This window comes from Anoplopoma fimbria, chromosome 14 (genome assembly GCF_027596085.1).
Source record: "Anoplopoma fimbria isolate UVic2021 breed Golden Eagle Sablefish chromosome 14, Afim_UVic_2022, whole genome shotgun sequence".
In the NCBI taxonomy this organism is placed as follows: domain Eukaryota; kingdom Metazoa; phylum Chordata; class Actinopteri; order Perciformes; family Anoplopomatidae; genus Anoplopoma; species Anoplopoma fimbria.
Window position 1 is genome coordinate 3861833 of NC_072462.1, and position 15202 is coordinate 3877034.

Here is a 15202-nt window from a genome sequence, read left to right on the forward strand (position 1 = left end):
GACAATATCACTCCCAATATCATGCTCCATATTACTTTTCTATTTTTGTTTTTACTTGGCACTGGGGTTAGTAATTAAAAACTTAAAAACTTTATATTTTTACACTTCACAATTTACTTTCTATATTCTTGTTGATATTTTTACATATTTATTTACCTTACTCTTATTGCTATTCTAGTCTATTTTGCACTGATGTTACTTATTTTACACTTAACATATATGACCATATACTGTTCATAAATGCTAATATATACATCATTTATTCTATTGTGTTTTTGTCTTTCTGATTAATCTTTGATCAAACTCTGAGACAAGAAATGCCTTCAGGATTAATAAAGTTTTATCTTATCCTTTTTAAGTGTCTTGCTGAAGTGTGCCAGAAGCTTTAAACAACATTTTTTGTATTTAATTGTCACTGATGATGACCTTTAACGTCCTTACCTTCCAGAGGATCTCTGGTGAGTCCCAGCTGGCTGATGATGTAACGAGGGATGTCCGTTTTGATGCCCTGGCCCTCTTTAGCGTGTCCTTCAGCGGCCTCCAAAAGGTGGTAAAATTCTTCTGGGTCAAACTCCTGGAAACACACGGCAGCATGCTTTAGTACATGAGCAATGTTTAAAAAAGGTAAACCGACAAGTAGTATTTTGTGTTTTTGTGGTTTTTCCTATTGGTTTTAGAAGTCTCAGTGTGCAGTTTGAATATTTGATGAATGGTGACACTGGTGTCAACTACAGGATGTCTAAGGGATTAAGTGGCAGCTCTGCTTAAGGTAAGAAAATACACGTTTGCATTTTTTTTCTCATTGCTCTGACTTTTGCTAGATATGAATTTACCAACCATAGTTATCATGATCTGTACAGAAAAGATCGGGAGGTAAATAAGTGCAGTACTTGATATTTAAACTTGTTTTTATTCATTTAATCTGTTATAATAACTGTAAATTAGAGCACAGTTCATGGTTTGTTTAGCACTCATTTGATAGTTGCCTAGCACCAATGAAAATGAAAAGAAAAAGGAAGCGGCACACAAAACACTCCCTGCCTGATCGGGGCCTTACACTGCTCTAACACCTTTCACATTACACACTCATTTCATACATTGTTAGTAACAAATATTGCTTATTTAACAAATTTAACATGGATGTCTGTAAAGGATGTGAATGATGTAGGCAGCTTAAGTACTTTGTGGTAGGTTTGGCCTATAAATGAATCTGATATGATAATGAGACACTTATTTTTCTCTGTATGTGTGTTTGATCTGTGGTTTGATGACAGTGGCCTAAACTGTTGAAAGAAAGTGAAACATTGGCATATTTCACTTTGAAGAGGTAGGAAAAATAGTTACACTGCCCTACAATTAACTATTCTAGCGAGTAACAGAATCAAGAAAATAATTACATTAAAAAAATCTAAATCAAAAGACTTGATGGGGGTAAACATACGGTATATTTCAAAAAACATACCAGACATTCCAGCAGTCGAGCAGGTCGGGCTATGATGATGAGGATCTTCTTCACCAGCTCCTTGATGAAGTTTACCTCCTCGCTTTCGGATCTCTCTGTGGACTACACAGCAAGATAGAAGATTTCAGTTTTGTTCACATGTTGTCGTGGACGGGGAAAAAGCAGCACGGTTCTCCTGAATCGCACTTTGTGCCTCTCAATCACCATCACGCTTGATGCCAGAAGGGCCGCTGTATTTCTTCACGGAACTTAAGCAGGAAAAATTTACGAGCCAAGTTCCTGTTAACTTTCACAGAGGACCAATAGAATTCATCCTTGCTGGCCCAGGACAGGAAGGCTCTGCAGCGGGTGATTGAAACCTCCCAGAACATCATTGGTACTCGTCTACTGAGCATCAGTTATATTGGTGACAAGAGGTGCCTGCGCAGAGCCCAAAGGATATTAAAAGGCAATATCCACTCCAGTTACTGACTGTTCAACCTGCTGCCATCTGGCAAGAGACACAGAAGTATCAGCTGCCAAACAACCAGACTTAAGAGCTTCTATCCTCAGGCTGGGAAACCCCTGAATTCATCCTCCACCCTCCACATATGATACAGTTTTGTTTGTTTCTTTGTGTTTCTTTCTCATATAGTAACTACAAACTGCATTTCATTGCACAACCATTCTACTCTTTGCTTTTCTTACGGTATTTCAAGAATCCTAAAAGACTTTCCTGACCATCTGTAGAAAAAAATATTCTGTCTGTTGCAATATGTAAAAGATTTTAAGTTTCCAAAGTCGGAATACACTTGCAACTTGAAAAGCTCAAAACCTTTTTTCTTGTACAACAGACTAAAGAGTTTTTGTATCCAGATGTTAGAAAAGTCTTTCAGAATTCTGTGAACACTTAAAATGCTAATGATTTTTCTGAATATCAGATACTCAGCTCTGTGACTCAAATGTGTCATAATACATGAAAAGCACAATCTTGGCTCACATCCTTCAGATGTACAGATCGAAAAAAACATATTTTAACACTGTTTCAACATAATTTAAATGAGATTTATTGGAGTAATCTGTGAGATTCCTGAAGACGCTCTCACCTCTTGAACAAGCCTCTCCAGCTTGTCAGTGAGCTCGCAGAAGTAGCTGGAGGTGACGAGTCCTAGCCGGCTCTTCTCCAGACAGTCCCGGGCCAGCTCGATGATCTGGTGGTGGGCGAAGCCGAGCACGCCATCTGCCAAAGGGAGGACGCTCTCCGGAGAGTTGCTGCGGATGACGTCCTGGATCCTTTCCTCCATCTGAGCCGTGGCCTGCAGGAAGAAGTGTCAGTTTGTTAATGCATGAGATAATAAATGACCAGACGTCGGATGTAGCAGACACATTGTGAGCCTTTACCCTGGGAAACCGCTCCTTGTAGACGTGATTCATCATGATAATCTCATGGTCGTAACATGAAGGAGATCTTCCAGGGCTGAAAGGGAGAGTGGACAATCCGTACCTTAGTGGCTTTGTTTGTACACATTACCACATGAAGGGTGATGTTCACCTGCAGAGGTAAGCATACCTGAGACTGCGTGAGCGGGGTCGCATCGCCGTCGCCCTGCGGCATTCCTCCCCGAGATGCTCTCAGTGCAGAAGTGCTTGGAGAGGAAGTGCAGTTCGTCAGGCGTCGGCTGGAAGGGCAGCTGGTGCAGCTTCTCCTGTGATGAACAGGATGACTGGAAATGAAACACATATATATTCAACATGAAAAGAAAAAGAAATCATTTTTTGTGTGTGGATAAAAAAAAAAATACCATAATAACAAACAAAAAAAAATCATATGTATTGGCAATTTTCCCCTCAAAATAACTGGAAGATTTTTAGGAATAATTTGACATTTTGGCTTTCTTGCTGAGAGTTTGAACCACAATTGTTTTTGCATTTCAGTTTCTATATATATTAAACTAACGATATAAAAATGTGTTAGTCAGTGAGCTTTAGCGGTGCTGCTGGTCGGTGGACTTTTTTAACGTTTGGACAAGGCCAGGCTAGCTGTTTCCCCCTGTTTCCAGTCTTTATGCTAAGCTAAGTTAGCATGTAACTTTATATTATACCTGACACATGAGAGTAGAAATAAGCATCTCATCTAACTATTAGCAAGAAACCAAACATGTTTTTTCTTCTTCCAAATTATCAAACTATACCTTTAAAGCATCCTAAGTAACAATATGTGTACTGTGGATTCATAATAATAAACAGCAAAGATAACACTGAAAAACAACAAAATAATAAATCATTTTACAATAATTAATTCAAATAAAATCAGTATTGCATTTACAGTGTATTAAACCAATACACTGTTGTACTCAATAACTCAAACAAGGGTGCTGACCTTTACCTCGAAACCAAAACTGGCGCTACTTGACTCATGACTGATGTTTTACCAGAGAAACAAGAACGCGTTTCCTTCGATAGATGGTGTGAATGGCAGGAAATGTACCAGCTGACCAAACACCACACTAAACAAAACACTTTAAATCCCCTGACACTCTAATTCCTGTGAATGGTATAGTGTCTTTGCATGCATTGTACGCACATGCTCTGTCTGCTTCCTATAAACACGGATGTATTTGAATACAAATATTTCCATGTAGGCGGAGGAACTAGACACAATAAGAGAGATGATAAATGTGTGGGTTTACTTCAGAACGTACAGAGTGTTCAATGAAGAGTAAACAGAGGCAAAGAGACGAATAATAAACTCAACATTAAAGTCATTTCATCTCCAATATCTTCTTCATGGGGACTTGAACAGATTTTTATTTGTCCAACTCCCAGTCATGTTTCAGCATTATGAATGTGGGTTTAATTACTGCAGAGTGATTCATTGTTTTTATATCAAAATCACAATTGAAAGAGTTGTTTTCCAATGGCAAAAGCTGTTTTAATTATAACTTTAATAATTCAAATTTGCCCGTTTCTGGTTAATTTATTCATCTTTTATAAGTGAGAATGACATCTTGGCTGTTTCCTGGTTAATATTTGAACTCTCTACTATAATATTTAAACAGAGCTGCAGACTTTTCAGAATCTCTTACAGTTAAACTGTTTATATATTTTTTGACATTGTGCATATTTGGGATTTGCATCTTATTGGCATTTTATGTAAATATTTACATTCTTTCCTACTTTGTACTGCAACTGCTGCACAACAATTTACCTCATTATTATCAAAGATCTGTCTTATCTCTTAAACGTTTCAGCACCTCTTATGATTGAATTGAGACCTCCAAGATTCCTGTCAATCTTTCTGAATGTTCTCATTATTTGAATATAATTTAGTACCGTTTAGTCCTCTACTAATTATATGACTACTTATGACATAACTGTGATCATGCTTGGTACGATCAATCTTGTTTAATTAGTAGACAACAACTGTAGGTCTGTTGTTTATTTAATAGAAAAGAATCACAATACTGGTTCCTCTAATACTACCACCTTACTTTGAACTACTCTGTTATGTTTATATCTGTCGTAGTTGATTAGGTTGACTTTAGTGTCAGACTGGGTGAATGTTTGATGCTTACAGAGACGGTGGAGCTCGGCGTGTTGGTTCCATATCCAGAGGAGGGAAGGGAGGCCAACGACCAGCGGCGACCATCAGTCCTGTCACACAAAAGCAAAAACAATCAATAAAGTTATTCGTCAGGGAGAAGAATTTGTATTTGTATTTGTTCAAAGACAAATTTGTAAAATTGTCTTTGGAATCATGAAATATGCATCATTTCCATGTTTGTTTTCCAAAAATCCTAATGATCACATGGTTTAAGATGAATGGGGAACTTTATTTGTTATTGTTCAAAATGAAATTAGAGAAACAAGAAGTGAATGTAGAACTGAAATGGGGGGTTATGAAAAATAAAATCTACTTTAGAACAAATGTGTTGTTATGAAAAGGGGCAAATGAAAGCCTAACATAATGTTACCTGTCTGCTCTGTGGCAATGACTGTGGATTATAATAAAAATACACCATTATATCATATCTTAAATAAAATAATCAACATATTGATGCTATTTTTGAGAGAAGTTATAAACTTAAGAAGTGGAATATTAAAACTTGAGCTGGCAGAGAAAATATTGGCTGATACTGTTGAATGGCTACAACTCTAAACACAGTATACTCTTTTCTTTTTAAGCATCTGTAACTGAGAAGTCTCCTTCTGGCCTCTCTGGCTTGGTGTTCACTAGCAAATTAAATAAATATCAATGGTTGTGTGAATACCTTCGTGCAAAGGAGAAATGAGCAGAGGCACTGGGAGAGAAATTTCTAGGACTGTCTTGAGGGCTCGTTCCTGCCAGAAAAACACAAGAAAAAACACATTTAATAATCTGCAAGCAAAATAACTCAATAAAACTGGATTACATTTCAATTTGCAGCCAAAACAAACACTGATTAACTGCAATAAACCACCGATGGCTGCATTATCACGGTTCATATTAAACAGCGCAAACAGATTTGATGTCTGGTTATTTTCTTCTATCTTGAAACTTCCTTAAAAGGTTAAATACGTAGTAAAGTAGTGCTATGAGCTTCATGTAATAGGTGCTCTGATAAATGCACATTCACTGTTATCATAGCATAAACAAGTTAACTTTTTAACTCAGATTGTATCCACATGGTGGTGTGTTCGTTATACCTAGTTTTCCTAAAATAAGATTTTAAAAAATTGCACGTAGTGATGGTTGTTAACCTGGAGAAGCCTGACAGGCACATAACTTTTCAAAACCGCCTTGATGTTGCTATAAAAACTCAAGTGCTATAAAGAAATGTCAGGTCTTTCATGTAGGTTATGTTAAAATGAAAGTCAGCTCGAACACCAGTTTATTTAAAGTGAACATCAAAGTCTCTGCACACTTTACAGGTTAAAATACAATATTAGAAACATAACGATGAGACTTTACATGTTAAAATACTACTAATAATGGTAAGAATATTAATATTATAACAGAAAAGTAAATGTTGTGATAAATTCCTGCTACCCAGATTTTTACAGGGGGTTTATTCCAAAGAAGAGCAGCTTAATAAGAAGAGCAAAGGTAAATCTGCAAACAGTTAAATTATCATCACCAAGGGGACATATATGACTTGATGGAGAGCAAGACTGGAGATATAGGAAGGAACCAATGCAAAGACATCAGGACAGTTGACTCTGATGGCTGTGTTTTAGACCCAATTAAGACCTCTTGTCGCTGCCAAAAGAGGGCGAGGCAAGTGCATTACAGTTGTCAGTTCTGGACGTTATCAAAGCACGTAGAGTACAACGATTTTGGAATCTGAGTTGGATTAAAAAGGAGCGTTTTTTGTCTATATCATTTAAATGAAAAAAGTTTTTGTTACATGCTTGATATGTCATCTATAAATGGTTGGAAGAGGATCACTTTGTACCTAAAGAGATAAGTATCTCCACTATTTCCTCCAATAAACATGCAGGACTCTTCCTCTTTAAATATATCAGTTATACTGTGTTACATCGCTGGTTATAGCAGCTATGAGCCGCTGAACACATTACCCTGTAGGGACTTTCTGAAAGGCACCAATTATGATTTCCTTATGGTCCAGCTTTAATCAGATATGTCCCATACTGGGGAACAATGACAGCAAATCTTGTAAGTGATGAATATATGCATATTTAAATGCACTGTGATCTTAATGACAACCAATTAAAGATGAAAACCTCTGCAGAATATCTACTGACTGTTAAGAACTTTGTCTGAAAGAAATAACGAAAAATATGGTTCAAGGGAAGGTCGTTTATGAAATTGTTCATGATCACGAACAAGAGTTTGATCTGCTGCAATACAGAGCCAAGGCCAGAATTCAGAAGAAAAACATTATTGATGTAGAACACTTTAATTATTGTGTATATGTCATCTGCCAGCTGTAAAAAGAAACTGAAAAGATATTTTTCTTACCTTTGTTGCCAATATTACGGCTGAGCCACAGTGTTAGGTAATCCCAGCGCTGAACACATTCATTAGCAATAACATCTTGGCTTTCGGAGTCCATCTTACAGAACCAAACACTGTGACCCGAGGCTCTAACTTTGCTGACCAATGCCAGGAAATAAAACACCCCGTGGTAAATGAGGCCTGCCCTCCCTCGGCTCCGGTGCATTTCCTCTCTGCAGGCCACCACTTCCTCACCCAGCACAATCACTGCCCTTCAACGTGTCACTGTACGGTTTGATTCTCACCAGAAAACACAACAGAAGTGACCCGACAAAGATCACGACTGAGAAGTTTAACTTTTTTAGTGCTTTCTGTCATTGACTTCTGGACCAGAAAAGCATCTGCATCCTATGTTGTTAGTCAGTCAACACAAATAAATGTACATTAAACGTGCTTTTGTCCATTTCATTATATCTGTTTTGTACGAGGGTGCCTGATAAGTGCCGGTTCAAAGCTACAAAGAGGGAAACGCAGAGGGATTATACATCTACTTGCATTTTCAAGTATAGTGTTTACACATTAGTTAATAGACATGCACACGTGCTGAACACACACTTACCTGTTAGAGATGAGAGAGGGGAGTGAGGTCGGGGTAAACCGGAAGACTGACCGCTTCCTATCAGGCTTTTTCTGTTGCTCGTCCTGCAGCTGTGAAACCACAGAGTGAAGTATAAGGCAGGACTCTGGACAAAGACATAACTTATCACATTACTTATTGCGTCTTTTCTTTGATCGGTGATGTCATTGCGATTTAGTGTTGTGTATTGGTCAAGCCCTCTGTCTTGGGTTTTGTTTTTGACAAGTGTTTTAAAAGGAAGAAGTGGGTGTAAAATTTCATAAAAAATATTCAGTAGTTGTTAAGCTTCACACTTATATATATACTGTTGCTTGTTACGGCTCTTCTTTGATTTTATGAATTTCTTCTCAACACATTTGCGTCAATACAGTAACATAATTACATTTATAATGAACAACTTCAGTTTTGCAAAACATTTTTTGGTAACACTTTCTCTGATGCCTCATTTTAAACTGTTTATAATCTGCTGATAGTACTGTATAATCATAAATTATTATTATTAGCAGTCATACATATTAATAATCTAACATAACAGTATTTAAAATACATAATAAAGCATTTTGTACTTACTTATAAGTTAAAGTATCATACTACTTCATAAATGTTGGTAAATCACTTATGTTTTTATTAAACATTATAATCTGATAAGTGGTCATTTTTTGCTTTAAGAAAAGTGAAAAAATATATACTAAATATATGCAAGAACAAGAGGGATATTGTGAATTTAATGTAACTCCTAAATGTCACCTTGAGAACCTTTTTTTTTTTTTTTTTTTTTTTTTTTTTTTTTTTTTTTTTTTTAAATGGCATTTTTCTGCTGACAGTCAAGTGGCTTGTTTTAAATATTCCTACAATGCAAAGAAACCCCCTCTACCACCCACATGTCTTTGCACATCCACTTACACTAATCACAACCACTCAATGACTGACTGGATTATTTATTACAATGCAAAAACCTGCCCCCTCCAACATACTCGACTGAGTGTTTACAGTCTTGGAGTGGACGGTTAATATTGCTGCATACAGCGCCATGAAAAGAGACAAAACGTCCTGGTTCAGTCACCAAAAAAAAAAAGCATTCAGGATGCTTTTATGTTTTTTGATCATGTTAATAGAGGACTGTGACTCGTGAGGGACCATAGTGAACAACAACATGTGACTCATAAATTGTAGCCCAGTTTTTAACCTTGAGAGAAAAATAAACTATTTCAACGTTTAAATAAGCAGCTTCAGTGTTCAATGTCCCGATTAGTCTTGGGTTTATATTTTTCAAATTAGAGGCTGCCAGTGGGAACACATAATGCCTGAAGAACACGAATTAGCTTCAAGGTCAGACACTCAATGACATCCTGTTACATAACCTCCTCAGAGAACTGAACCATTTCAAACAGAATTTTTAAGATGTTATTTAATAATTCTTTCCATCCAGTTCATAATACGAACATCACAAAAAAAATATATATATATATTTTCTATCAGTGTTTGAATATTGAAGCTGGTGTGTGGCTGTGCTCCTTGACTTTACTGCAGCATTTAAGGACCATAGTATTCAAACTGCCAAGCTTGAATGTTAATAGCGTTTCCCCTTTAGTTCTTGTTTGGATAAAGAGTTTCCTCTCTGGACACATTGGAAGCAGGTGAAGTGGTGCTGGAAATCCCTGCTCTGCTTTTACATGTATGTCTGCATGTATGTTCGTATGTATGCAGACGACTCAACTTTGTTCTGTGCTTCAAGAATTGCATACATTACCAAAACTAAATTTGATATTTGGTATCAAGGCTGCACTTGAATATTTGACTATATGGATATTTGTTTTTTGGGTGTGTATTTGTTTTTCAATATTGGGATTTAGAGATTTGTTTTTGCCTTTTTCATAACCCCTCGGGATTAGAACCTTTTGGAAAATATTTTTTTTCAATGAATATAGAAAGAAAACTATAGAACATCAGTATCCTAAAAAATAAATGTATGCCGTCCATCTCATCTGAGAACAGAGAAATGTCTGGCCTTTCCGAGGCACGTCATGGAGACGATCCCAACCAGAGCCCTCGTTGTTCATCTCAAAGCATTCTCCGATGCAACCCATGAGAGGCTCCAGCTGAAATGGCTAAACAGGCTGCATAACGCACGGGCTCACAGGAGAACCTTGGAGAGGCGGTGCTTAATGCACAGATATATCAGCCTAAAAATAACATTGTTGGACTCCATAAAAACTGGCGATCACTTTATGGACTCCAAAAGATTTAGCATACACTAAAGCCAAAGACATTGATGGACACAAAAGCAATTATAATATTGGTTACTGTTATCTTGTTTGTTTTTCAGATCCCAAGAGCTTTAGTGCTAATAAGGTCAAGCCCTGTATCTGGTGTCAAAACTAATCCATGTGCCTCCAGCAGATCCTTCATTCTCATGATCACAAAAGTTAAAGCAAGAAAGAACATAACCACATGAATAAAAATGTCAAAAGTGCAGTGAGTTTAGGCTGATAGTCCTTGCTAGTAGATTTAAGTCATGTATTATATGTACTTTTGAGCAGCCAAATACAGAAACAACACCTGGCTATTATTTTAATATTACTCACCAGCTAACTTTATAGAAGACAGTTATGTTAAGTAATTGTAATTCAGCCTGTGGTTTATTTCTGTTCTCCTGTTGGTGTAGATTACCTTCGGCTAATTTCCCACAAATTTGATGCATCGTTTGAACGATGACTCCAGATTTATCAGCGGACGGAGGAAGAGGCTTTGCTCCTGCTTAATGGCTGAGCAATTAGCCGCACACTGATGTCTAATGTGATGATGAATGTACGAAAAACAAATGTTCAGAAACAAAATATTAATCAATCAGTGGCTCCCGTGGCTCAGTGCATTTAGGATTATACATTTAGAGGATGCAAACTTTTAATGATGCTATTTGGATAATTATGAAAGCAATGACCTTCAAGCAGAGGTCAGTCATGTCTGAATTACAAGTCTGCTCAAAGAGAAAGATGATTTGACCTGTAAGATATTGCTCTTCCAACTATGATATATTTGCATTTAAATGAATCAATAATCATGTGTTACATAATGCAACAGTAAAAATTAAGGTATATTATAATTATATAATAATTAAAAAAAAAAAAAATCACAGTGGACAGCAAGTGCCTTTTAGAGCAAATGTGTTGATTCCTCTCAGTTTGAGCTTTGGAAGAAGAGCCTTTGTATACCAACTGCAAGATTTGACAAATGGGCAATTGAGTCTTTTGAGGTCACCTTTCATCTTTTAAAGCACAAGAAAGACCTGACAGACAATAGTCGTCATGCGAGAACCAGTCGTAGAAACAGATTTGTCTAGTACAAAATATTTAAGATTATTTGTGGCATTCATGTATTTTCTCGTACTTTGAAAATATTTTCTATTTAAGAACCACAATTCCTTTGTCTAAATAAATGGAAACCTAAATGGCATTTTTTTAGGGATTCTGCAACTGATTAAGATCATTTGTCCTGTAAGGAGACTTTGGTGAAGGTGACTTGAAACACTCTTACGAGCAAACCTCACAGAAAAAAGTAAGAGATTTAGGACAATAATACAAAAAAAAAGAAATTCTTTCATGTGGTTCAATATCGGGCAACAAAAGTATCCCAAGCTGCTTGTAGTCTTCTGCAGTGTTGATAATGCCCCATTGTCACTCCAAAATCCACATTCATCTCCCTTAATCAGAGGGGAAACAGGATTTTGACTGAAATCCCATTCGTCCTTGTTTACTGAAGTGGTTTCTAGGGCTAACCTGCAATCAAGAGTGTGGACACACGCCGTGAATCATGTATCGTGATGGGGAGGGAGTGAATAATATCTGGTACACAGGTGCTCAGTCAAAGAGGATCACATTTAACGAGATCTATTTATACCCTCTCGCTGTGGATTAGGCCAAGAGAATGCCACACTGCTGCCCAATCAACCCCTCTTGTTGCTTCACCCTCTCAGTACCCGTCCCGCCGTTCGCACCACTATAAACGCCTATTCGGAGAGTGGAGTGCCACTCACGGGGGACATTCAAACCACTGCTTCTGGATTACCCAACACGACAAAACCACAGGTTATGATGGCACGCAGGCAACCTCCGTCACGTTTGATGCTAAGCTGAGCCAATGTGTAGGCACCTCTGTGGCCAGAAAGGCTGAGTGAGGAGGGCAAAAAATAATAAAAAAAATGTGTCGCTGTAGTGAAGCTTTAAAGGAAAAGGATAAAGAAGCCCTGGGCGAAGACGATAGGGAGAAAGTAGGCCAGTGTTGTGTGCTGTACTGCAGATGTGTGAGATTCCTGGAACGGATCCATAGGAGGGTTTCAGCAGACTCGGGTTTATGCAAAACCCTCAACCTCATCACACCATTGTTGAATTACACAATAAATCCAGAAAAGCTACTGATCCTTTTTTTCCCCAATGACGAAAAATAAAGGTGTTTATCAAAGTTAGAGAAACTTTACATAACATGGTTAAAGTCATTTATTTCATTTCTACACTGACCTAAATTACTGTTACTCCTTTATTGTTACAAAGTAATCCAAATCTGTCAAAAACTATTTCTTAAGATTTCATCCTGCTTACTTATTTTGGGTCCAGGCAGAAGCAAAAATAGATAAATGCCTTTGATTTACAACACTCTGAATCCAGATAAATCTCAGCATGTCTGATCCTGACCCACGCCAACCAAAGAAAAAAAGCCATGATTAATCTTTTTTTTTTTCCACTTCTGTGAGTTTTGCTCCCTTGTCAGAACTGTCAGGTGACAAAGCCCGATGCCACATAAATCGCTGCTGACAAACCCAAATTCAAAGTCACTCGTGACTATTAATAGTATTTAAAAACATGCTGCTTTGGTGGAAAGCAAAGCAGATCTTTTTTTTTATAGCCCCTGAGGACATATTTACTACATCTGAGGATGTACAGTATTACACAGCTTTTCAGGAGATTATATTTTCACTGTGAATGCATTGCATACACAACCTTTGTACCTAATAGTAATATGGTCGATAGTTTTTACATCTTGCACAGTTTGCATCTTCTTTGCATCTTATATTTTGACTACAAAAATACAGATGTGTCAGCTGCATTAATACTGAATTCATAGTGTTTTGTTTAAATATTGTGAGTCTATATCAGAATATTCTGATTGTAACTAAAAGAAGAGTTGGAAAATGATACTTTTCTAATGTCATGGGGAATGTGGTCCACATGCAAAACACTTAAAAGGAGGAGAGTCAATCCAGCTGATAACATTTCAAATTAGGGAATAATTAAACTAAACCTTCAATGAAACTTTCCATCTGCTGTCAAAAGCTGTTAAATTTGTATGAATTAACACTTCAGCTTTAAAGTCCGTCATCAATTTATTCACAAAACACACAGCAGAAAAACATGGCTGTGATCTCAGACTGTGATTTTTACAGCATGAGTCTTCAGTTTTTTAAGACTCACTAAATCTGACAGCGCTTTTCCCAAAAAAGAAATAAATCTATGCATTCATGTTTGATGTTTAACAAACAGCCAGTATTTCATGTTAAGCTGTTTTGCCCTAAAAAAATGGGTCAGGACAGGGATTAAAGATAAATATCAGTTATGTTGGCTTCACCAAACCATATACAGAAAAACTGGGATCAAGTGGCTTAGCTCTAAACCAGTAGCTAAACAAAATGTTTTCAATTCGGCGACGTTAAGAAGTCGAAACGAAGTACAAAGCAGCATATGAAACATTTTCTCAGATGCAATGCTTTGTCAAAACATCCACATTTACGGGATCAGTTACGGAAATTGAAAAAACAATCATCGTTTCCACTTTCCAACTCTTAATTAATGGGGATTGCATGCAGGAAAGAACACATCCTGTGCAAGGAACATGAGACGGCCTAAACAATCAACTTTAAATTACCATTTGACTCACAAAGCAAATAATACACAATAGGCTAGAAGGCAACACCTAGGTTCTTATTCATGCTGGCCTCATAAAACAGCAACTGTTAGAACAAGGTCCAGAAAACTATACATGTTTAGTTACTTGTTTTTGCTCAGACAGATTTCATTTCTGTATGTAATTGTCATTTGCAAAGAAGCCTGTCTGTAAAGCAACATACAATATGGTGCAAAAAGAAAATAAGGCAATACTTCAAACTGTTTTTGAAGGTTACCTCTTGGACCGACGCAGACGAGCTCCGCTGAAGAAATGTGGCATGTTAAAGTTGGACAGAACCGTCCACAGACTAGAATCAGACATTGTGTCTGAGTCATGCCAGAGGGGGAGGTGTAAAGGGGGCTTTTGGAGACCTAGAGAGGAGAAGCGACATCTTTCGGGGTTCAGCGGGATGCGACCTCCGGAGCAGTCCTGACAAGTACTCCTGCAGCAGCTCTGCTTAGGTCCAAACTTCCTCTGCACAGGCACATCTGCAGCCAGCTGCGGCATAAACACACCGGCAGAGAGGACGCCTTGTCCTCCTCTGTCCTCAAATGAAAAAGTAATCCAGGGAGGATCCAGAAAGGCAAGTGCGTGTGTGTGTGTGTGTGTATGGGATCCAGGTCAGCGTTGACAGCCTCCACTGTTGAAGGGGGGGAAAGGACACCTAACACCGGCAGACTTTTTGTTTTCCCCTCTCACTGCGACTGTGCTCCATATCCCAAACGCTCGTCCTGCTGCCTTTGCTCAACATGCTTCGTATCATGTAACAGGCATCTACCACTTTGCATCCAGTGCAGGGGGGGTTTGCGAGACAGCGGGGTGCCGCATCATCAGCAGATGCTGCCGTGCACTTGCAGCTTTCACTAACTGGCACCCCTCCAGAAGTTTGGTGGGTCAGTGTATTTAGCAGGACCTGTTTGAAATGGAAATGCCTCCCTTTTGCATGGATTTCATCTGCTGCTGCACATCAGCCGTTCCCTGCATGGGCAGTCCGACTTCACTCATTCGACGGGAGCCTCACCTTAACTTCATCACCTTTGATCCTCGGCTCACGTTTTATGGTCGGCAGATTAGCACCCAAACACAAACGGCTACTGAACTTAATCCTTCTTTACAAGATCCAAAATATATCAAATAAATGATTAATTGCTTTCACTTAAACTGCAAGAAAACTGACATTTCAGAAGAGGTAGGAAGAGCTGAACTCAAAGCTGGAGTTTTGTCAGTTCAGTGATGAATTTGACTTTGG

At 37.9% G+C, this 15202-nt stretch overlaps 1 protein-coding gene across 1 annotated transcript in view; it reads right to left on the reverse strand.

The window, feature by feature from the left end:
- mast4 (microtubule associated serine/threonine kinase family member 4) overlaps nt 1-15202 on the reverse strand; it is an 88693-nt gene that overhangs the window by 16719 nt on the left and 56772 nt on the right. Inside the window, 9 exon segments of the mRNA XM_054613139.1 lie at nt 442-574; nt 1463-1564; nt 2548-2757; nt 2843-2918; nt 3012-3066; nt 3069-3165; nt 5017-5095; nt 5713-5782; nt 7999-8087. Of these exon segments, the coding sequence (XP_054469114.1) occupies nt 442-574; nt 1463-1564; nt 2548-2757; nt 2843-2918; nt 3012-3066; nt 3069-3165; nt 5017-5095; nt 5713-5782; nt 7999-8087 (911 nt within the window).